This window comes from Notolabrus celidotus, chromosome 6 (assembly GCF_009762535.1).
Source record: "Notolabrus celidotus isolate fNotCel1 chromosome 6, fNotCel1.pri, whole genome shotgun sequence".
In the NCBI taxonomy this organism is placed as follows: Eukaryota; Metazoa; Chordata; class Actinopteri; order Labriformes; family Labridae; genus Notolabrus; species Notolabrus celidotus.
Genome location: NC_048277.1, coordinates 34,611,855 through 34,636,421, shown reverse-complemented (window position 1 = coordinate 34,636,421; position 24,567 = coordinate 34,611,855). Strand labels below are relative to the sequence as shown.

Sequence of the window (24,567 nt, the reverse complement as noted above, 5' to 3'; positions counted from 1 at the left end):
AACAGTAAAATAAGTAAAGAAATTAAAATAAAATAAATACAATTTAAAAAAATAAATATATATATATATACATTAATATATATATATATATACATTAAAAAATATATATATATGTATGTATATATATATATATATATATATATTATGTATATATATATATATATATTTAAAAAATAAAATTAATGTTAGGCTATCACATAATCAGAGATCTCAGAGGAGTTTATACAAGTTAATATATGTATTAATAAATAGCAAAATAAGTAAAGAAATAAAAATAAAATAAATACAATTTTTTTAAAAATAAATATATATATATATATATATATTAAAAAATAAAATTAATGTTAGGCTATCACCTAATCAGTGATCTCAGAGGAGTTTATACAAGTTAATATATGTATTCATAAATAGCAAAATAAGTAAAGAAATAAAAAAATAAAAAAATAAATACAATTAAACACAAATTTAAAAAAATAAAAATATTAAAAAATAAAAAAAAAATTTTAATGTATTTTAAAAAAAATGTTATTGGTCAGTCTGCTGCCCTCAACATCATTTTCTAATATTGCCAAAATAGGTAATCACATAATCAGTGATCTCAGAGAAGTCCAGCTCCTGTAGAGACTTAAAGAATGTGTCCCACATCCTGTGAAATTCCCTGAGGGATGTAGTTCCCATTTCCAGCCAGAATGCCACCAAACTTTATCATGAATGTATAATTTTCTTTAGAAGAATATTAAATAAATTAGATAAAGAAGAATAAACACTGTAGCTAATATGGATCAACTAAGGTGTACATTTTGAAATGTGTAAGAAAGTCTGCACTGTTGGAAGTTTTCCCATCATGACCAGATGGTGGTGTTGTAAGCCTTACACCAACACTCAGTGCAACTCAAACCACAGCTTGAAACCTGAGGTAGTCTGCAGGCAAAGTTGCACCACTGAGGTTAATTCATCACATTATTTTAACTTCACCTGTCAAAACTAACATCAGGAAAGAGTCATTTTCTCTTCTGATAATGTTTCCTCCTGTTGCATTTGACTGAATGTGAAGATAAAACTCGTCATCACTACCGTATAATCTTGTTTTTCAGGGCGAGCCAGTCATCAGGCTCTGACCCGTGACTTCGCAGCAACACGGGTCATTGAACACTTTCAGAAACTTCCTCTCTGTGATTATCAAGACTTCCTTCTTTCAACACAATGTCTGACCCGTGACCACACAGGCTCTACCTTACATAAAGATGAAACATACCACAGTTTCTTTCTTTTGTATCAGGCATACAAGTCCATTAAGCTTAAAACATATAATTAAAACACAGCACTGCGACATTAATCCAGTGTCCCCTGTTTCACTGCAGACGGGCAGGTGAGACTATAGGGTGAGACTCTGCCCGCACAATGAACTGCATTTTTCTGTGAGCGACCGAAGAGGGTGTGGTCTAAAAATAGTTTGCATCCTCTTGATAAAGTGACAGAAGTACTTGTGCTTCCTCCAGCACTTCCTCTAGTGGACTGATGCAGATCACTTCCTCATTCTCACTTGAGCACTGTTAACTCTTCTGGCTTTAACTGTGCAGCCTTTACATTCAGTCAGGCTGGCAGAGAAGGAGGAAAGCAGCAGAGACAGGGAGGACTGGTCTTCTGTGCTGTGACACCTAATAAGGGTCTCTACAGTCCCATTGTGCAGGATCCTGCAAACTGTAAGTACCCTGCTGTGAGATCTATCCTTTGCACCAGTCTTTTTCTTCTTTGGCCTTCTTATTGATTATCACATCCTGTCCTTTTCAAAACTCCTTTTCTTCTTCTAGCACTTGCTCTGCTTTCTACTTTGATATCTTGAGAGTGGAATATCTGAGCTGTGTTTTACAGAGTTACAGTTGTACTGAGGTTAACACTGCTGCCTCACACATACCTCAGCCCTTTACTGTACTGTTTGTTATCTAATGTATTCAAATATATACAAGTAAATATTGAAGTATCGAGTGGATGTTGACATATCTAATGGATTTAGAGTAGACGTCATGTGTTGTGAAACTAAAGGATAAATAAGTGCATCCAATACTTGTTGAGATATTGAATTCAAGACCAACGTGGCAGCCTGGTGGACCCACTGAACATCGATGCTAGTCAATGCAAAATAAAACAGCTGATTTGCATCAAAACAACGTGTATCCTTGCAAACATATCAGCCTTATTTCATTCATATTCAACAAAGACGTTATTAGGACTGCAAGAGAAAACAAATATATATGTGAAAATATATTTATATGGCTCCCTGAGGGGATTTCACAGCATGTGAGATACATTGTTCTTAAGGTCTCTACAGGAGCTGGACTTCTCTGAGATCCCTGATTAGGTTATTGACTATTGGCAGTTTTTGAAAGTGATGTTGAGGGTGGCAGACTGAGCAATAAAATTTTTATTATTATCATTATTATTATTATTATTATTATTATTATTATTATTATTTTTATTATTATTCATAATCATAATAATAATAATAATAATAATAATAATAATAATCATAATATGAATGTTATTTTCTTTCTTTTTTATTTTTTTTTTATTATTATTATTATTATTTAAAAAAGATTTATTTATTTATTAATTCATTTGTTTATTTATTTATTTATTTATTTATTAATTCATTTATGTATTTATTAATTTTTTATTTTTTTTTAACATTTTAATATTTTATTTAACACTTTTTAAAATTCTCTTGAACTGAATTGGTGTAAGTCCTTCCACGTGAGTGCTAATAGTTTTTTCAGTTCCTCGATCTATTAAGAGTCCATTAGTTTTTTTTTAAATATGTACATAATTCTGATTGAAAAATATAGATATTATTTTTATTTATTTTATTATTTTTTTATTTTTTTGTTTTTATTTATTTACTTATTTAATTTTCTATTTATTTATACATATATTAATTTGTACCCACTCCTCTTTATAATTTAAATTGTTATATAATCTTTATTATTATTATTATTATTATTATTATTATTATTGCTGTTGTTATTATTGTGTATCACTCTCTGTGTACTGTCTTGGTTTTGAGTTGTTCACATTTAACAAAATGTCAAGAAACAGATCTGTGAGAAAAAAAAACATATGAAAATATTCACTATTTCAAATTGTAGCTCTCATGTTCAACTAAAAATGAAGCTCATAAACAGTAGAGTCCTTTCAACTGGTGACTGCACTTTCACAAAGTCTTCAGAGTTCATTGTCACTCTGTCCTGAAGGAAGCTCTTTGCAGCTGCACTGTCACTTATCTTAGTGAAGACACTGGACGACTGTAAACAGAAATAAATACCTCAGCTGTAAATTTAGATGCAGAATAAATGTCTAGTCATTTCTCATGTGTTGAGATGTAGTGTGTTTGTCGTAAATGCCCTGCAGCTGGCAAACATAGTGCATTCCTTTATCAGGCCACAGCTTGTTACGAAGGCATTTCTTCAAAACGCACCAAGACTCAACATGCCTTTTAAGGGAAGTCCAGCGGTGCAGATAACAGCAAGGGCCTGAGACTGGCTGTGTGATGTTCTGGAGACATTTATATTGTTGGCTGCTACTAATGTGAGGGACTTCTTGTGTTAGTTTCAAGTACATAGACAACCATAAATGTAACAGTTTCTTATTTGAAATATTATCCTCTTAAAGAGACAGCTGCCCTGCTTGGGTGTTAGGGGCAAGTTATAACACATAAGAAAACTCCTTTAAACCCTGAAACTCCTCAGCTGTCATTATTCCTCCTCAGCTCACTCAGAGGGTTTTACATGCAGTACAGGAACATCTGAATGCCATGTGAAGAATAATGTTGGTGCCCTGACCCTGCAGAGGCTTTTGACAAACAAAAGTGTAGTGTGTCTCAACTTTGCAACGTTCAGCTGTGTGTAAATTCTTCATGCAGAAAAAACAGGAAATTCCAAAACCAACATAGCGTTTCTTGTGCAAGGTTCTCACCATCCTGCCATCTTTTATATGTTTTTTAAAACTTACTTTTACTTTTAATTGCATAATCTTTCTGGTGATCAGCATCACGGGTTAGACAGAATTTAGATGCACTAGTGAACACAGATTAGAAGTTTTGCAACAACCAAACCTTATCTTGATGTGCTCGTCATGCCAGAGGAGCTGAACGCCTCTAAACCTTTAGTATCACATGTATTTAGAATACAGAATTTAACAGTAAAGAAATCAATCTTTACTTTTTTTTCACTGGAAGGATTTTACCCAAACTTCTAATGATTTTTTAACCTAATCAATTCTAGGGCTCTTAATCTATTCTGTCTTTAGAGAAGTATTAAAAGGAATAGTTTGTAATCTTAAAGTCCATTCTAGAGCTGGGCGATACTGAAAATTATGTTATCACGATAAAATATTTCATATCAGTTGATATAGATAGTTATCACGATAAATATCAAATCATTATTTCATTTAAATTTAAATTTGAAGGCAGATTTTTGGTCCTGAGTGAAAGTTGAAGAGCTTCTTGAATCCATCATTTCTGACAGTGCTAACAGGAAGCAGATCTTTAGCGTAAAATTAGATTTTTGTGAAGTTTTAGTTTGTAGATTCTGATTTTTCTCAAGTTGAGGTCATTTGCATGAATTGATTTAAATTTACAACACAGATAAATCAAATTCTAAACTGTGTGTCAGTTTATAGAGTATTGTTTTGAGTTGTGCTCTCCACTTTAAGATTACTAAGGGTTACGGGCAAAGTGATGTCGTTTCCCACAGTGCAGTGAATGCATCACCGTTATTCAGTGTTCAGTTGTACTACGGTCGTGGTGGACATTAATTGTGTAAGAAATACACAGCAGAAGTTGTCTCTGTGCTCTTCCTTTACCCACATCCTGAAAGTATATTTAATGAAATGTATTAAGTTTATAATTAACGCAGAGCCGACACACTGACGACTCTGCTTTGAGCATCTAGGTTTTGAGTTTTCTTCAGTGTTGCTCATTTCAGCTTTGTTTACATTCCGCTCCGAACGTCTTTAAGCCCCGCCTACCTCTCACCCTGCAACATGATTGGCTGTGCAATCCTGTCTTCTTCTTCAGTTTAATGTTGGGTGGCATCCAAGCGGCAACCTGTGTGTTAAAAGCTGCAGTTCATCGAGGGTCCGCTTGAGGCTGGCTCCGGAAGTACCGGAAGTCACATACACATGAATGGGGAAAAGCCGATCTTTACAGCAGAAATAAACATGTTTACAGCCTGGTACAAAAGACGAGTGTAGTCTGGATTTCTCGATGTCCTCTCACTGTGAGGGGGGTGAATTTTTTCGTAACGCGGCAATTTCGAAGATATTGAGATTACTAGTCTTCCAATGAGAGGCAGAGCTGCCTGTGGGAACACTGCAGCTGTTGGCTAGGAGGCTCAAAGCCCGCCTCTTTACGTCACACTGGCTCCACAGAAGCAATATGGCTGCTGCTGCCGATTGGCTTCAAAACAGCATTCAGATACAGATGGGTGATGTCACGGATACTACGTCCATAGTTTATACAGTCTATGGTGGCAACCCATAGCGTTTAAGGCACATTAGCGCCCCCTCCCTGTTCAGCTGTTGTTGGGAGTATTTGTTTTATTTATAGAGAAAAATTATATCACGATAATTATCGTTATCGAATTATCGCCCAGCCCTAGTCCAATCTGAAAAAAGGACACAAAAGTCAGAAAAAGACAGTAAAATAGAAACTTTGGCTACACCAATAAACTATGCAACTTCTGCTTCACATGTTTACAAGGTGTCTCCTGTGCAGGGACCTGAGCTGTACTCTAATCCCCTTCACTACGCTGATCCAGCAGGTTCATCATTACAAACACATGCTGCGTGGGCAAGTGCTGTGTAGCGCCTCAGATTCATGTCAGTCAAGTCAAGCATCTTGGCAGCTTAATACAGCTGTAACACCCAGACTTTCTCCCTTTTACTCTCCACCTGCACGGAACTAATCTGTTATTCTAACACTTGGCTGCTTTCTGCTCCGGCTGAAAACTCTTTCTTTTCTCTCACTCCGGTTTGTCTCTCAACCTCACCACCAGCCAAACCTGACCTACATAAGAGGTTGATGTGCAAAAGGGATTTAAAACCACTCTGGTGTGAATACCTAGACGAACAAAAGGTAGGCAACCTAGTCATGTTGCAAGACTCAAACCCTCTCTGCTACTCTCTCAAAATGCCAACACATGAAGTCTTTTTGGATCCAATAACATGCCACCTTTACTTTGGTTTCAAGACTCTAATCCACTCTTAATCCAGCGATGAACTGTGGATTGCTCAATTGCTAAATTCAGCTTTTTTCCCTTAAGGTCATCACACGCCAAGATGAGAAGAAGGGACACACCTCTGTGTAAGCAGCAGTCTACACCCTGCCTTGGGAAAGGTGAGCAAACAGTCTGGCGTTCTAATCATGATGCACACAGGCACGACCAAAGCACATCTTTAATATTAACCAAATAAACCCTATCTAACTCTACTAACTATGTAAACACATATTTTATCGCTGGCTAATTATGGTATTAAATTCTGAGTATTTGATGCAACATGTGAGGTTTTTGAATGAATAAGATCCCAGGGTTTCACAGTGTAAGCAAAGGCTGTATGTACTGACATATTAAGTCAGTTTGAAGAGTTGAATTCCAGGCATTAGCTGAAGCTGGTTTGGACTTGTAAATAGGACAAGTCTTGTAAGATAGAAAAATGGGCAACCACTCCATTTTTTTCCCGGCCTTACATTTGAAACTTGATCCTAAAGTGTTGAAAGCTAGAGGTAAGGTTCACCTTTCCCTCTAAATTTAGCAACTGAGTTTATTTTTGGTGTTCATGGTTTTATTATTATGTAGTAATTAGGGCTTGGCGATAAATCGATAACCATAATTATCGTGACACAATTTTTCTCAATATAAATATAACAAATGTTCGATAAAAGTTCAATAGAATTAAACATGTAGTTACACCCCCAACCACTGGGAAGGGAGGGGCGCTAATGAGCCTTAAACACTAGTTGCTACCCAGCATTAGACAGAAGAAGAAGACGACATTGAACAGCCAATCATGTCGCAGGGTGAGAGGTAGGCGGGGCCCAAAGACGTTTGCAGTGGAATGTAAACACAGCTGAAACGAGCGAAACCTACCAACTCAAAGCAGAGTCGTTAGTCTGACACTGTGTCGACTCTGCGTTAACTTTTAACTTAATACACTTCATTAAATAAACTTTTCAGGATGAAGGTAAAACAAGAGCAGCTGTGCATTTCGAACACGTTTAATGTCCACCACGACCATCATGAAATAACCATGATGCATTCACTGCACTGTGGGAAACAATCACTCTGCCCATAACCCTTAGTAATATTAAAGAGGAGTGCACAACTCAAAACAATACTCTATAAACTGATACACAGAATTCAATTTAATATATCTTTGTTGTAAATTTAAATCAAATTACGCAAATTATCTGAACATGAGAAAAATAAGAATCTACAAACGAAAACTTCACTAAAATCTCATCTTACATTAAAGACTTGCTTCCTGTTAGCATCATCAGAAATGATGGTTTCAAGAAGCTTATCAGAAAACTGAATCCAGATACAAGCTAACAAACTGTCTTCAACTTTCACTCAGGAGGAAAAATTTGCCTTTAAATTCATGTGGAATAGTGATTTGATATTTATTGTGATAATTATCGATATTGACAGATATGCAATATTTTGTTGTGATAACATCATTTTCAATATCGCCCAGCTCTAGTCCCAAGCATTCAAAGTTCTCTATAGAATGGCGTCTGTAAGTCTGTAATATTAACTTCTGTGTTTGGGCATCAACATCATCAGTTTGTTTCTCTAGTATTTATTAGAAGAGTAACTTTTATTGCAATCTTTTTCAACATTGCCCATCTCTACTAGTAATCCCTTTATTCTGAGTTGGAGTGATGCTCTCCCTATCCAACACATTTAACCATCACACACCTCTATATATGGCTTGACTGTTTTCTTTGAGACCCTTCGTATTATGAGAAAAACAAGATGTATTACCAGCTCCTGTAAACACACTTAAAGCAGCGGCATAAATATTTACATGCCAGTTTAACCGAGAACATTGCTGTGATTGTTTACTTTTGGTAAATTATAGATTCCTCAGGAATTTCTTATCTAAATAACTTTGCATTTCATGAAGGGTCTCTTTGCTTCTTAACTTCAGGGTTTTACTTAATCTGTCAGCTGGGAAACATGAAAACATGAAGATGTGGTCTTATACTTTCCCAGGGTCTCAATGCTATCTGAGACATAGTTGTATTCCCACCGTATGGTCCCGTCTCACAGACAGCCTCTCACATGTTAGCAGCCAGTTGTGACATACCAGCTTGGATTAGCAGCCCCTGTTGCCATGACACTTTCATAACCCTAAAATAGAGATGGAGAGGGACACTCAACACAGCAACGACGAGCAGCTGCATTATGCATACGGACACAGGCACCACATAAACAGCAGAGCAAAGCCCGAGTCGGGCAGTCAGAGTGACAGGCTTGAAGAGAGAGAGACACATCGTGAATACGAGAAAGACGGTCTTGACAGTGTCAAGGGGGTTTCAGCGAAAGTGTTCCCTGAGACACAACTGCAAGTGGCAAACACATGAAAAAGACAGAGTCTAGAAGAGACAGAAGTTAACACATGACAGCTGAGATACTTGACTCAACAGGCAAAGACTGAAAGAGCCAGACATGGCCAAAATCCCATCAGAAGGTAAGAGATGAATAGAGCTTCCTGTACTTATAATGGAGGTGTGTAGTGACACTAAGGTGTGCTGTGATGATCATTACCAGTTATTGATTGGTTCATTCTGGAGGACAGTCTGAGACACAGTTTATGTGCAATACACTTTCTGATGTTTAGAGAAGTACGTCAAAAGTGACCGCTGCGACAAAAAGGAAACAGACTTTTAAAGCTAGTGTCTTATTTTACTTCAGCATTTTATTGGAAGCCACTTCTTTTGATACTCAAAATTTGAGGTCTGTTGTTGTAAGACAAAAACTGCAGTGTAATGATGCTAATTTTATTGCATGCTGTTCATTGAAAGACCGTCTAAACATACCTAGACTGCTTTATGTGGGTCATGTTTCTATAGCTGGAGGGGGATGTAGGTCAAGGTCATGGTAAAGGCAGCTCAGCTGTTCCTGTAGAGAGCGTGTACACAGTGAAAGGCTTGTCAGGAATGACAGGTTCCAAAATGTGCAAGCCAAGACACGGACGACGTTCTGCCAATCTCACGGCACATGTTGATCTGTGCAGGCGCCAAGATTGCTCAAACTATTCAGATGGATAAAGTTGCGTGTAAACAACTTAGGAAGGCCGGTTTGTGGTGGTGACGTGTGCTATTTGATACACTGGGAATGCTGATCTTGTGTACAGCTTGCTCCACAGGTATTGATGATGGAAGTGGCCCTGTAACTTCCACTAGCTGCTGCAGCAACAATATTCTTAGTAACAGTGATGACATGGCGATGGGAATCGCCAAGGGTTTGTGCTTTCACACCGAGGGGATTAGGCAAGCTGTCAAAGCTATTTAAAAAAAACACACACACAGCTCTGCTGACCTTCTAATTTGATCACAATACAAATTCCCATTGATGGAACTGGAGATCGTTTTCCAAGCGTGAATCAGATTGTAGGCAATAAAAGTTACACTTACAGTAAATACTAGAGAAACAAACTGATGATGTTGATGCCCAAACACAGAAGTTAATTGCATATGCCATTCTACTGAGAACTTTGAATGCTTGGGACTAGAGCTGGGCGATATTGAAAAAGATGTTATCATGATACAATATTTCATATCGGTCCATATCAATAATTACCACAATTAGCATCAAATTATTATTTCATTTAAATTTAAAGGTAGATTTTTGCTCCTGAGTGAAAGTTGAAGACAGTTTGTTAGCTTGTATCTGGATTTAGTTTTCTGATGAGCTTCTTGAATCCATCATTTCTGACGGTTCTAACAGGAAGCAGGTCTTTAATGTAAGATGAGATTATTGTGAAGATTTAATTTCTAGATTCTTATTTTTCTCAGGTTGAGGTTATTGCATAATTTGTTTGTACACTGTATATCTGTTTAGTAGAGTATTGTTTTGAGTTGTGCACTCCCCTTTAAGATTAATAAGGGCAGGGTGATGTTGTTTACCACAGTGCAGTGAATGCATCACGGTTATTCAGTGTTCAGTTGTCCTACGGTCGCAGTGGACATTAAACGTGTTGGAAATGCACAGCAGAAGTTGTCTCTGCTCTTCCTTTACCCACATCCTTATAGTAGATTTAATTAAGTGTATTAAGTTAATAGTTAACTCTATTAGAGTTGACTCAGTGTCAGACGAACGACTCTGCTTTAAGCTGGTAGGTTTTGAGTTTTCTTCTGTATCGCTGTCGCTCGTTTCAGCTGTGTTTACATTCCCCTCCAAATGTCTTCAAGCCCCGCCTACCTCTCACCCTGCGACATGATTGGCTGATCAATGCCGTCTTCTTCTTCTGTCTAATGTTTGGTGACAACTAGCGTTTAAGGCTCATTAGAGCACCCCTCCCTTTCTAGTGGTTGGGGGGTGTAATTACACGTTTAAATATACCAAATATTTAATTTAATCAGGCTAATTATCATTATGGAATTATCATCCATCCCTAACTTGGGACACGCATTTCTGTCACATAAGAATGAATAAAAAAAGCAACCTTTCTCAAACCAGCAAATGATATTTGATTTATTTAGTGTCTGAGTCTGTAATTTTGGCACTAATAAGGTGATAGCAACAGTGACTCCCATTTGCAAGTACTCAACTACTCTATACTAATTGAATATAGGATCTTAAGAAGGAAAAATAACCTAAATACCTATCCCTGGTGCTGTCAGTGAAGCTTATTAAAGTCATGAAATAATGAAATCAGGTAAGATTCAAACTGTGTGATGATTAAACAACAAGTTTGACTTTAAAGTTGTTGCACAGTGTTTCACAACAAACAAACAAAAATATCAGGGAGGCACCAGCAGGCAAATTTCAGACATTGGGAATAAGATCTTTGATGTTTTCTGTCTTTATGTGTTGCATGCCATTCCAGAGATTCCAGAAAAGGTGACTCTTACAGTTGACACGGTCAGTCCAGGATATCAGGGACAGTGTTTAACTGTGTTTACTGTAACTTGTCTCGGTGGAACACGCAACCAGCACTGTAACACGACTCAGTCACTCAAGACATGTTTACTTGTGAGAGTTATGATGAGGTGTTGAAAACAAATGCGTCTCATAACCCAGTCGACCCCTTGAAAATGTATTTTTGGTTCGAGGTCTAGTGTTTATTCTGCTGGTGTTTGTATAAAGTGCCATCACTAACATAATGTTCTTCTTTAAGTGTGTAAACGAAGGTCTCTGCCTGTAATGTAAATTGTGATGTAAATTATAAAGTCGAATACACACTTCCTTTAGAGATACTTTGTCAAACTGAACCACGTGAGGTCAAAGAGAAGAGCATTCACTCCAAATCTTTCTCAACTCCCTCAGAAATGCCTCGGCTTTTCCCAAGAATGTCCATGAACGATGTGGACGAGAAGGTCCGTCTCATGGCAGAGAAGGTGTATGCCTCTGCCCTGAAAGAGGAGGACAACAAGGATGCTATGGCACTCTTCACTGTGCCTGAGGACTGTCCCATCGGACTGCATGAGGACCGAGAGCGGGCGCTGAAGAAAGAGCTGGCAGAGCAGCAATCTGAGGAGTCTGCCAAGAGGTAGGATATGGTTATATTGGATCAAATATGTACAGTTGAGGTGAAAATTATTAGCCCCCCCTTGTGAAATCAGATAAAACCCTTGATTTCTCCATGAAAATGACCATTAAAAACAAGTGTTTATAGTTAATGTTTTTCCAAAATAACAAAGACAAATGTTCACTATGTTTAACTTGGATATTTTATTGATGCAATGAATTGAAACAAGAAAAGGTAAAAATGGCATGTCCAAAATTATTAGCCCCCTGGCCCTAAGTAGTCAATAGTGCGCCCGTTCTGAGCCACACCGGACAACAACATCTTCAAATAGTTCTTTACAAGGTTGGCACATGTCTCTGGAGGGATTTTGTCCCATTCTTCCAATGCAAACTGTTCCAGCTGGTCCAAAATACATGGTTTCTGAGCATGGACATTCACTTTGAGCACCCGCCACAGATTCTTCACAGGATTTAAATCTGGGCTCTGTACGGGCCACTCCAGGACCTTGGTTTAGGTGTCCTTTAAGAACTGTTTGACCAATTTTGACGTAAGCTTTGGATCATTGTCTTGCTGGAAGACCCAGCACCGACCAAAGCCTAGACTAAGAGCAGAGTTCTTCACATTATCCCTCAAAATGTCAACATAACTTTCTTTTTTCATGATGCCATGCACCAGAACAAGATTTCCTGTGCCTGAGGCTGCTAAACAGCCCCACAGTAAGATGCTCCCTCCACCATGTTTAATTCTGAGGACCGTGTTCTAAGGGTTGAAGGACTCTCCCTTTCTTGGCCAAACATGAACAACATCCATATGCCCAAAAAGTTCCATCAGACCAAAGGATGGACTTCCAAAACTCATCTTTACTTTTCAAATGTTCTTGGGCAAACCTCAGTCTGGCTCTGATGTGCCGCTCTTTGAGTAAAGGGGTTCTTCTGTTCTTCACAACTGTGCTCCTTCAAACATCAACTCCAATGGAGGTCAGGTCAGCAACAATCACCTTGGCAGATGTCCGGGGCTTCTTGCTGACATCTTCGACTACTTTCCTCTCCAAAGTTCTTGAAATCTTGTGTTTTCTACCACGCCTAGGTTTGTTTCTTACAGAGTTTGACTCCTTGAACTTTGCAATGATGCAACGTACAGCTATTCTAGACACTGTAAAACGCCTGGAAATGACAGTATAGCCTTCCCCCTTATTATGAGCCTCAATTATCTTCTTTCTGAGCTGAAGACTGATTTCCATTGTCTTTGGCATGGTTAGTATGAGTAGTCTCTCTCAATAACGTGTTCAAGTGCCCTGTTTGGAGTCCCTTAAGTAAATCTCAATGCTGTTTGAATGCTCAGGTGTTGTTAGGAAGCAAACTGACCAACAGGTGTTGTTAGGAAACAAAGTGACTGCTCAGGTGTGTTTTAAAAGCTACTAAAGAACACTGGTGAATGTTTGCTTATATCAAGTTTTAAGAATTTAAGGAAAATGTTCCAGAATTCCTGGGGGGCTAATAATTTTGACCTCAAGTGTATCTGTGTTCAAACATGTAACAGGATATACTCCAGCTTTTTATGAGGAGGGTTCTAGTGGGATATAATGCGGTTTCTCTTTCTTGTGTCACTAGGAAGAAGAATTTCATGCTGAAGCGCTCCCAGTCAGTATCCTTGCAGATTCCTGTCTCTGGGGAATGGCCAATGTCTGTGTTATCTCCAGTGCTTCCCCAAACTACAACAGACTCTTTTCTACCAGAGGGATTTCCAGACTTCCAAAGAGTAACCATCAGCGGAGACTACTGTGCAGGGGTAAACAACATAGATACTCTAGCATGTTGATGTGCAACTACAACATATGAACAGGAAACTGTAAACACGCTCATGTCCCACTTAAAATAAGGTTACCATCATTATAATAATAACACTGACTTACAATGGAGAACAAGAATTGAAGTCTCTGCAACCTTTTTTCCATTCATTTTCCAGATTACAGTGGAGGACTATGAGCAGGCAGCCCAAAGTCTCCTCGGTGCACTTTTCATCAGAGAGAAATACTCCAGGTTGGCCTACCATCGCTTCCCAAGGACCATTGCCCAGTTTCTCCGCACTGCCAAGAATGAGAAGTGGCAGGAGGAGGATGAGGTCTTGCCAGGTAGGGGCACTGACAGAAATACTCCTGCTACTTTTTTAAGTCTTGTTATGTCTCTTAGTTGTTCAAAAAGTCGCACATTGGAAGTGAAAGTGTTATGCAATTAACAATGTTGTAAGAGCAACAGCTGGAGTAGGGCTGGGTGATATGGCGTAAGAAAAAAAAGAGTTCTTCTTAAAGAACTAGAAAAAAATGGAGGTGAAAAAAGTCTCAAATCAAGTTTTCGGCCCCTGGGCGATTAGCTTATCTTTGTCAAGGATGTAAGTTGTTTAGAGGCAGCTACTTCCCAGAGCCCAACCAGGGTTGATAAAATGCCCCATCAAACTTCAAGTTTAATTACACCATATTTTTGTTGTAGTGCTATAAAATCACATGCCCTGTTCTCAGGCGATCTTTTCATATGTACAGTTCTAGCAGGCAGGGTGTTTTGCTGTAGTAAGTAAACAAGGGGGGAGGGTGGGAACTATGGGACCCAAGGGGAGTGGCGGGGGAAGTTAGGTTTTCCTTTAAAAAAAGATCTCCTGAACCACAAAATAATAAAAATAAAGGAGCAAAAATATGGATGTATTTGAATCTGAATCAATGACATCATGTTTTGTTATCAAGTATAGTGATGTGTTTTGAATTTGCACCTGCTCTGATTTGGGTCTTTTTAATGTTTTTAGAATTTGTGATGTTGCTTCAGACCTATTTGTCATGTCTGAGTAACACAGGGGTTCCTAAAGTGTGGGTCGGGACCCCCTGGGGGGTCGCGAGACACAAATGGGGGGTCGTGAGATGTCTTCCAGAATGTTTTTTTAATTAAAAATAGTCTAAAAATTATCTGAAAATAGTACATTTCACCCATTATTCAGTCCCTCCAGGAAGTTGCGATTTCGCGATCGCAACTATCAACGCAAATTCAACCAATCAGCGCGATTTTTTCGCGGCCTTGCAATTTTTTACAATCACCGCAACTTTCCCGCAAATTTGACCAATTACCTTAATCTCAGCCCCTGTACGTCATCGGTTTTGTCATCAATTTGACTTCCTTGGAACATAAACGTAAGTCCTCACTTGATCGGCACTTTTCAACAACAAAACACGCACAGAGAACGGGTGAAAAGAGGAGACAGCAGGCAGGACAAGTGACGATGACAACGTTATTATTTATAGATTGAGGGGCTCAGTGTTAGCTTGGTCTCTACCTGCAGCAGGTGTGCTTTATGAACCAGCTCTCCTCACCTCTATGCATCTGTCTCATCTTCATTGATGATTTTTACCCCCCGGTGTGCGTTAGTGACAAAGACACAACCGGGGGACGTCTGTTTACTATTTTATGTTTGACGTTGTTGTCGTGGTTACCGTAAAAAGCTCTGCGTCTACAGCTTGATTTAATCCAGTTTGGTGAAACATCAGACACCTTCAGTAAGTTTTGATCAACTCCTGGTCAACAAAGATGCAGATTCATTTCAGAGTGCCGTGAACTGACTGTGCATCAGTCGAAGCAAGGTGCATTCAGGGACCGTCGTAAATGTGCAAGACAGTCCTTTCATGGCATTTTTCTGTGAATCAAGAGAATCAAAATATAGTCAGTGGCCACATCAAGAATGTTTTCTAAAAACAACTGTAATTTAGCATATTTACTTGCCCCTGAGATGTTATTGGGGGGAAAAAAGCAAAAAAAATAAATCGCAACTTTCACCGCAATTTTTTCAAAAAGCTGTCGCAAATTCAGACTTTTTGGGGCCGCAACAATCACAAAAAAATCCTGCGAAATCCTGGAGGGACTGATTATTGTAATAAATAGAAATAAAACCTTGAAAATAGAAATCTAATGACTTTCCTGCCTTTCTTTGTTGCCAGATGACTCCTAAGTTTAGGGTTAGTGAACAGTTCATTATCAAAAGCATCAGTAGCAGCAGGTTAATTCATAACGGCACAGGAAACACAGACACATGCTCATATAGGTAGGCTAATTCTCTGCAAACCAGCTAAATGAAGCCACATTAAATCACTTTGAGGGACAGTGGGAGTCTTTGGCACCTATATGTTGGGGGTTGTGGGCTGAAAAGTTTGGGAACTCCTGGAGTACCAGAAGGTGAACTGTTAAAACTGGTGGCCCTTCATTGCTGTGGGTTCAGTTACACCTTTATCTCTAGAGTATTCATTGAAGGGCACAAAAAGAGTCACTTATTTGATGCCAGGGTTATAAACCTAAATGTATATTAGAATTTTACATGATCATTGAGAATCATCAATTATTCTACACTAATTAAACAAGTCATTATGATTCATTCTTGTGATGTTTTTTCTTTTACAATCACCATTAGACATCTGGCCGGTCCCTCATGAAGGAGAGGACCCTTACTCCATGGAGGGTATTCCTGAGAACCTGAACTACGAGCTGCAGATGAAGGATGGCATCGTTCATGTTTACGACGACGCCGAGGCTTTGAAACAACAGCAGCCTCACAGCCTCCCTTACCCCGACCTCGAGACCTTCGCCATCGACCTGAGCCACGTCCTCGCGATGATCGCTGACGGCCCAACGTGAGCGCACAAACATTTTGAGTGGTCGTGACAACAAAACGGAGATATTTTCTTGATCATATGTTGTTTTTCTCTGCAGTAAAACTTACTGTCACAGACGGCTGAACTTCCTGGCCTCTAAATTCTACCTTCATGAAATGCTGAATGAAATGGCCGAGCTGAAAGAGCTGAAGTGCGTCCCACACAGAGACTTCTACAACGTCAGGAAGGTCGGTTGTTATTTTCCATCCAAGTTCAGTATGCAAACAATTCTTATCATAGTGGTAACTATTACGTAACACATGTGGTCAGCACGGCTCCAGCCCAGAGCCAGACTTATTTTTAGCTTCAGTGCCCTCAGTCTAAACACACTTGGTTTTATAGATGTTGTGTTGCTGCACATTGTCACTGTTTGCTTTATGTCAAACACAGGTGGACACACACATACACGCTGCAGCCTGCATGAACCAGAAGCATCTGCTGAAATTCATAAAAACCTCTTACCAGACGGAAGCAGATCGCGTGATCTTGGAGAAGGCCGGTCAGAAGGTCACCCTGAAGGAAGTCTTCAACAACCTTCACATGGACCCCTATGATCTCACCGTGGACTCTCTGGATGTGCATGCTGTAAGAACAAATACTTGAATGAATCATCTCCACTGAGTGTTAATATCTGCATCAGGTTTACATTGTTTAGTTCATCCAAAAAGATGACATCCCAGTGCAGATATATCAGATCATCACCCCCCCACCACCAAGAGTTCATTTGTCATTCCTCAAATAGCTATGGCTCAATTCACTGACCTGTCCTTACTGACACAAGGATGCAATTATGGGTGTTCATGCATTTCATATGGTGTTATGCAATCATTTTCTATGTTTCATGCAAGCTCCTCCTAATGTGTAATCTGAAAATAATCAACATAGTCACTTTGCTGGAATGGGACCTTGCTCATCAGTGCATCAGATTCACAACCTCGCACGATTTTCTCTTTTAGGGGAGGCAAACATTTCATCGGTTTGACAAGTTTAACTCCAAGTACAACCCTGTGGGAGCGAGCGAGCTGAGAGAGATTTACTTGAAAACGGACAACTACATCAAAGGAGAGTACTTCGCACGTCTCATCAAGGTGGAGTATGAACTGAAGCACTAGCAGCACTGAAAGGCCCGGCATGATGGTGTTTCTATTTGTTCAGTCTGATAAGATTCCTGCTCAGATTAAACGATGATTTAAGTCAATTACATAACATATAATATAACTAAGATCTGATTAAGAGGTGTGTTAAACTTTCTTTAATTCATGTCCAGTTAGAGGGAGTAAGCCAGTTTGAAAAGGTGAGTTTTGAGTTGGGATTTGAATGATGTTGTGGAGTCCGACTGTCTTATGTGTGGGGGGAGGGAGTTCCAGAGTCTGGGTGCTGAGCAGCTGAAGGCTCGGGCACCCATGGTACTGAGGCGTGACGGTGGGATGGTTAATAGTCCAGCAGAGGTTGAGCGGAGGGAGCGGGAGGGAGTGTATTCATGAAGGAGGTCTTGGAGGTAAGTGGGGGCCAGGTTATGAAGAGCTTTGTAGGTGAGGAGAAGGTTTTTGTAGTGGATGCGGTATGGGACAGGGAGCCAGTGAAGTTGGATGAGAACAGGAGTGATGTGGTCAGATGATTTGGTGCGGGTGATGATCCGGGCGGCCGAGTTCTGAATGATTTGCAGTCTGTTGATGAGTTTGGTGGGGAGTCCGGTGAGGAGGGCGTTGCAATAATCAATACGGGAAGTGACGAATGAGTGAACCAGGATGTATGTATGTAATCACTTATTTTTAATTTTCTATTTTCTATTATTTATTTATTTTGACTTTCGAACTATGGACTAGGTGTTTTCAAAAATTGTGGGGTTTTTTGCCTCTTGGGTTCATTGTTGTTTTGTGACATATTGGTTGAGTTTACAAAAACGTTCAAAAAATATATACATATAGATCATTTCATTACAAAAGAAATAATGTTTTGTCTCAGGGTGTGAGCCTCAGAAATAAACAAACAAAACGTCAACATATCAACTAAAAAATATTAAAAAGGGCTTGTTGGCTTGACATCAATAACTGGTCTGAGGAGCCCCTTTAATTCACTTTTAGATATATGAAGCTCTCCTTTAAAGAAGTATGTGTTTGTGCATATTCTTATCTTCACAGACGTCTTAACTACTTCAATCATCTTTCAAAGTAGTTATTACAGGGGTGGAAGTGCCTTGCAGAATTAGCTGTTATCCGCCCAGTGAGCAATTACTAAAGGTCATGTCTGCACCATTGAGAAACATCATTAACTTCCTGTTGCTTTCACATCTGTTTCAGGAAGTGGCCAAAGAGCTGGAGGAGAGTAAGTACCAGCATGCTGAGCCCCGTCTGTCCATCTACGGACGCTCTCCCAGCGAGTGGGACGGCCTAGCAACTTGGTTCATCCAGCATAAGGTCCACTCGCCTAACATGAGATGGATGATCCAGATCCCAAGGATCTAGTAAGTGTTCAGTGACAGCCAGACAAAACTGTGTGACAGCTGGAAGACAAATACAGCTCTCTTGAGGAGTAACAGTAACCTGGAACTGTTACAAGGTCCTGGGACTCTTCAGAGTAAAACTAAACCAACAGCCCGTCTAGTTTTATTATTTCCTACTTTTAATAATGAGAGATAACATCCAAGTAAATGTCTGTGGAAGCTAAATGTCTGTCAGTGGACGACCAGTTGATTTGCTTCCTCTCATCTTCACAGTGACATTTTCAGGTCAAAGAAGATAGTGCCAAACTTCGCCAAGATGCTGGAGAACGTCTTCCTCCCCCTGTTTGAGGCTACAGTCAACCCCCAAAAGCACAAAGCTCTCCATGTTTTCCTGAAATATGTAAGTACTTTAAAGAAGGAGGGAACTTGTGACTGTCAGAAAAAGGTTTTTCAGTGAACGTTATGTCATCTTGTAGGTCACAGGATTTGACAGCGTGGATGACGAGTCCAAACACAGTGACCACATGTTCTCTTACAAGAGCCCGAAGCCCGAGAGCTGGACGACAGATAACAACCCTCCTTACACCTACTACCTGTTCTACATGTACGCCAACATCATGGTGCTCAACAACCTGCGAAAGTAAGTCCTGCTGCATGCTTGAGCAAGCACGAAGAGTTGGTTTTAGGCATTGAACGCTGATCCAGAGAAAACATCAGCGTCGTGGTGTTTGAAAGGTACAAAAAGGTGATGACAGTGATGTAATTTATGGCACACAAATGGGTGATTGGGTATTTCAGACCTACTGTAATGGGGCGTTCACACCTTAAAGCTGGGGTTGGCAGTCTCTGAAAACTAGCATGAATTTGAATGTAGCATTTCCTGAGGACTCCGTCTAACCCCTCCCCTCCTCCCTCAGAGCTCCTCCAAAACGACGCCCCCCCCCCCCCCCCCCCCCGCTCACATGCACGAGCGCCGCTGACTTGCGACCATATGATGGTGACTGATTCCAAACCAGTGCTGTTAGTACTCACAACTGTCATGCTAGCATTATCCAGTTGTACTGGTGACACGATATCAGGAGAAAAGTTATAACACATATATAATACTGTAACAACTCTACTGTTTGTTAAACGTGTTCAGTGTAGATGATCTTAATTCCTACCGTGTTGACAGTCAGTGAAGGCATCAGGAGAGGTGTAGAGTGTGTGAGCGGGAGAGAGGAGAGACAAGAGGAGAAGTTCTTCATTCATTCAAACATTGATTGTTGTTTTGTTGGTTGTTGTGGTAACGGCCAACAGTGACCGGTTATTAAAGATCAACATGTTCACGAATCGGCTCGTCATCCCTACAGCGTCCAGACGGACGCTACAGTACATCTACATTTTCTGTAGGACTTACTAAATGTCATTAATTCTTCTACTTGTCAGAGCCCCTGTGGTGAGAGCTTTTTAGACTCTGATCCGGACTACAGTCCTGAGCAAAGCACCTCATCGGGTCAGAGGGGACAGGCCTGAGGTCAAGCGATAGGGGCAGTCAGTAGAGGCAGGAGACAGGGACTCAGAGTGCACGCCGGGGAAATGTACGCGCAGGAGGCGGGCAGAACGGCAAGACGGGATTTGAATGGTTTAAAATTTTGGGACCCAAAAAAGGCTGATTGGTTGGTGTTTTCCCAGGTTTACTCCGGCTGTAGATAGCAGCTTTTCTTCGCTCTTTTTTAAGAACACATCATGTAATGATTGCCATCAGGACATAAAGATCATTTTAACCAGTATAACAAAAAGAGGATCTAAATCTGATTACCAACCCCAGCTTTAACACAAATAAAATTATTTGCGTAAATGAATTACATGTAAAGACACGATTAGACTCGAGAAGTCGCGTCTAATCGCCCAAATGACGTGATGATTATTTGTTTGTCTCACAGGGAGCGAGGTCTGAACACATTCCAGTTTCGCCCACACTGCGGCGAGGCCGGCTCCATCACTCATCTGGTTTCTGCCTTCCTTACCGCTGACAACATCTCCCATGGACTCAACCTCAAGAAGGTGCATTTAAACGAAAGCTTAAAGCGCCAACAGATGATGTTTCGTACTAATATGGCGACTACCATGGTTGTTTCACTGGCAATAAGAAAGGCTGTGTTTTCCTCTCTAGAGTCCAGTGCTGCAGTACCTGTACTACCTGGCCCAGGTCCCGATCGCTATGTCCCCACTCAGCAACAACAGCCTGTTCCTGCAGTACTCCAAGAACCCTCTACGAGAGTTTCTACAGAAGGGCCTGTGTGTGTCCCTGTCTACTGACGACCCCATGCAGTTCCACTACACAAAGGTGTGAACCAAGGAGTGAGAGTCGATTCTATAACATGGATGTTCCTTTCCTACAGGAGGAACAAGAATGTATTGTAGTTGAACACTTGTCACAAATTAGAATCACTGCTTTGCACAAGATAGGTGGTGCAGGAGAACCAGGACCTCACTTTCAGTTGAATGCATTGATACATAGTGGGTGGGGCTAGAGCTGGGCGATATTGAAAATGATGTGATCACGATAAAATATTTCTGAAGGTTTCATCCTCAAAGTAGATTTAATTAAGTGTAATAAGTTAATAGTTAAAGGTGACATATCATGCAAAATGGACTTTTTAATGGTTCTCTACCTGAAATATGTGTCCCTGTCTACAAACCCCCTGAAAATGAAAAGAATCCATTCTGCCCCTGTTCTGATTTCTCCACCTTTCTGTAAATGTGTGCTGAAACGAGCCGTTTCAGTTTTCAGTGTTTTTCATACGTCACAACGCCATCCGGTCTGTAACGGAAGTCAGAGCCCGGAGCTTGTTCAGCCCATAGACTGTATAAAATACAACTCAACCCCTCCTCCGTTTCATTCCCTGCACATGTGTGCTAACAAGGAGCTTAGGAGGGAGGCATGCTAGTTGTAGGCTGTCTTAATAAACACAAAGGTCGGTTTTACTCCCCACGTCTGCAGATTTGAAGATCTAGTGGATGATTTTTTATTTTTCATGGAAAAGTGCTAGCGCTAGTTAGCATAGCCACATAGCTACATGTTGGTAGCTGTGTACCAAGACACACGTCTACATACTGATAAATAAAACAACAAGAAACACTAAATCTGTGACCAATGGTTCAGAAAGGTCCTGCTGCAGGCGCCTCTCCGTCAGGATCAGGTTCTGGATCCGATTCAGAGGGTTGAAGTAACGGGGGTCTGTGAGCAGCCGTGTATATTCAGCCAACATGTAAACATTAGATCAACGTGCTGGACAGTCGAGGCACATCCACTTCCTGAGGGGGCGTGGTCAGAGAGCTCATTCTCATTTAAAGGCACAGACACAGAAAACAGAGTGTTCTGAGCAGGGCTGAAAAAGAGGGGTTTACAGGCAGACCAAAATCTGATTTCAAAGTGTTTTTTTGAGCATAAACTTTCAAGACATGTTTTGGGGACCTCTTAGACCAATATATATTGATGAAAAAGAGCGTAATATGTCACCTTTAAAGCCGTGTTAAAGCCGAGTTAACGCAGTCGACACACTAACAACTCTGCTCTGAGCTGGTAGGTTTCGTGTTTTGTTTCGTGTCGCTGTCGCTCGTTTCAGCTGTGTTTACATTCCGCTCCAAACATCTTTAAGCCCCGCCTACCTCTCAGCCTGCAACATGATTGGCTCTTCAATGCCGTCTTCTTCTTCTGTTTAATGTTGGGTGGCAACTAGCGTTTAAAGCACATTAGCACCCCCCACCATTTCCAGTGGTTGGGGGGCATAATTACAGGTTTATTTAATATACATTTTTTATCAAACATTTGTTATATCTATATTGAGAAAAATTAGATCACAGTAATAATCGTTATCGAATTATCGCTAAGCCCTAGGTAGGGCTGAAACCATAAATTTGATTTCATCATTTACTCACACCAATCCCTTTTTTCTACATTTAGTTTTTGCACAGCCAGTGAGAACATGCTTGAGCCCAAGGCGGTCTTCAAAGGTCTTGTTTTGTAATTCAATCCACTTCGCTGTTTGACAAACACAAGCAGCACAAATCCTCCAATTAGAAAAGCAGGAACCTCAAGTGTAGGAGCAGAATCATAGAGTAAGAAAAGTTTCAGTGAGAAATAGTGCACTAAATGTATTTTGTAAATCATTTACTCTTTCAGGAGGCCTTGATGGAGGAGTACGCCATCGCAGCCCAGCTTTGGAAGCTGAGCACCTGCGATCTGTGCGAGATAGCCAGGAACAGTGTGCTGCAGAGCGGGCTCTCACATCAGGTAAACTCCAACCCTTCTGATTGGTCCGTTGTATAACTGTTAGAAAAAAGAGAAGTTAAAAAGAAGTTAGTTTGACAACACAAACTTTAACTTAGAAGGCATTTACAGTTGTTGTTGTTGTTAAATCTACTTTTGTCCCCACAGGAGAAGAAACACTTCATTGGTTCCAACTACCTGCAGGGTGGACCTGACGGTAACGACATCAGACGGACAAACGTGGCACAAATCCGCATGGCCTACCGACACGAGACGCTGTGCAACGAGCTCAGTTTCCTGGTGGATACAGATATCAGCGCTCTTTTAGCCGAGTGACCGACCAAGGCAGCTCAAACTGTTCATGATTGTGTCTTTGCAGATGAAGAGGTAAAGCATGGATGGCACAAACATTACATCTAGATTGGAAAACCAGCGTTATCACTACTTATTTCAACGTTAGTGCAGGACTCTGCTGTTGCCTACTTCCAGTGGCGGAGGCAGGGGGTGACCAGGGGTGGCCATGGACACCTCTGAAAACTGATTGGCCACCCCAGTGGCCACCCTGAAATTCTGAAACATGATAGTCCATTTGCCATGTCAGAGGCATTACTTATACTGAAATCAGTTATTGTGTTGTTGTGCTTCAACACACTGCAGAGAAACTAGTTTCTGTGCATTTGAATATTGTTTTTGTTGATGCTTTGATTTTGGACAATCATCTTCATTTTGAGTCCTTAAAGAGTTCAGTTCAGCACATTTAAATGTTGACGCTCTGTCGAGTTACATTTTTAATCTTAACATTAGAAATCTACAACATTTGTTAAATTATTCTATGAAAAGGAATTAAAGTAGATGTGATTATTTCGAGGTAACCCTCCTAGGTTTGGGGTAAGCCCCTAATGTTTTCCATGCCTGGCCACCCCTTAACAGTCAGTGCCCCGGTTTGGCCACCCAGGTCAAAACTGTGTGGCTCCACCACTGCCTACTTCATGTAGCAAAATGGAAACTTGATTTTTAGACTTTATTCAATGTGAATCACCATGTGTGCCTCATTTTACTGAGCTTGTTTTTGGCTTCTTGCATGTTACAAATTCCTTTATCTAAACATTAAGTGTAAAGAATTACAGGAGAAAAAAAAGCCACAGTCAGATTTGCTTTTCACACTGGAATGCATGATTTGGCTGTGCAAACATTCACTAAGACCAGTTTAAACTGGAGTGAGGTTGGAACTACTTGTATGTGCTTTGTCCTGAAATTAGTGTAACAATATAAGAACGTTTTTTTCAATTTTATGTAATTTCTTATCGTTTTTTTACATGTAAATAAAAGGAAAATAAAAGTTTGTGCAAAGCTCCTTTCTTTTACTTCTGCCTACGTCATCGAACAGGTGCGCGCGCAGGTAACGGAAGCAGCGTTTAGCTCTGTTCATTCAGACCT

General features: G+C 40.2%; 1 protein-coding gene and 1 long non-coding RNA gene across 11 annotated transcripts in view; one reads left to right on the top strand and one right to left on the bottom strand.

Annotated features, from left to right (window-relative positions):
• The window catches only part of LOC117814141, an 81,254-nt gene that overhangs the window by 56,040 nt on the left and 647 nt on the right, over window positions 1-24,567 (bottom strand). For 5 of the 9 annotated variants that reach the window (XR_004631517.1, XR_004631515.1, XR_004631514.1 and 2 more), the window contains exons 2-3: window positions 23,036-23,190; window positions 16,895-17,015 (exon numbers count right to left, since the gene is read on the bottom strand). This is a non-coding gene — a long non-coding RNA (uncharacterized LOC117814141). Of the gene's footprint in view, window positions 1-5,065; window positions 5,102-10,966; window positions 11,763-13,701; window positions 13,838-16,184; window positions 16,399-16,500; window positions 16,605-16,894; window positions 17,016-23,035; window positions 23,191-24,567 lie in introns of those variants that run through there. The other 4 variants (XR_004631519.1, XR_004631522.1, XR_004631521.1 and 1 more) reach the window with 4 other exon arrangements.
• ampd3b (adenosine monophosphate deaminase 3b) lies at window positions 1,518-24,472 on the top strand. Of its 2 annotated transcripts, none has more exons than XM_034685272.1 (16): window positions 1,518-1,703; window positions 6,318-6,391; window positions 11,550-11,772; window positions 13,362-13,539; window positions 13,717-13,882; window positions 16,192-16,411; window positions 16,491-16,620; window positions 16,823-17,017; window positions 17,389-17,520; window positions 18,733-18,896; window positions 19,149-19,275; window positions 19,352-19,515; window positions 20,801-20,921; window positions 21,031-21,204; window positions 23,044-23,154; window positions 23,299-24,472. In XM_034685272.1, exons 2-16 carry the CDS (start codon window positions 6,334-6,336, stop codon window positions 23,464-23,466), a joined length of 2,331 nt encoding a protein of 776 aa, XP_034541163.1. In that variant the 5' UTR covers window positions 1,518-1,703; window positions 6,318-6,333; the 3' UTR covers window positions 23,467-24,472. The 2 variants fall into 2 exon arrangements, with proteins under 2 accessions (XP_034541163.1, XP_034541164.1); XM_034685273.1 differs by lacking the exon at window positions 1,518-1,703 and adding an exon at window positions 6,026-6,130 and having other exon boundaries at window positions 23,299-23,903.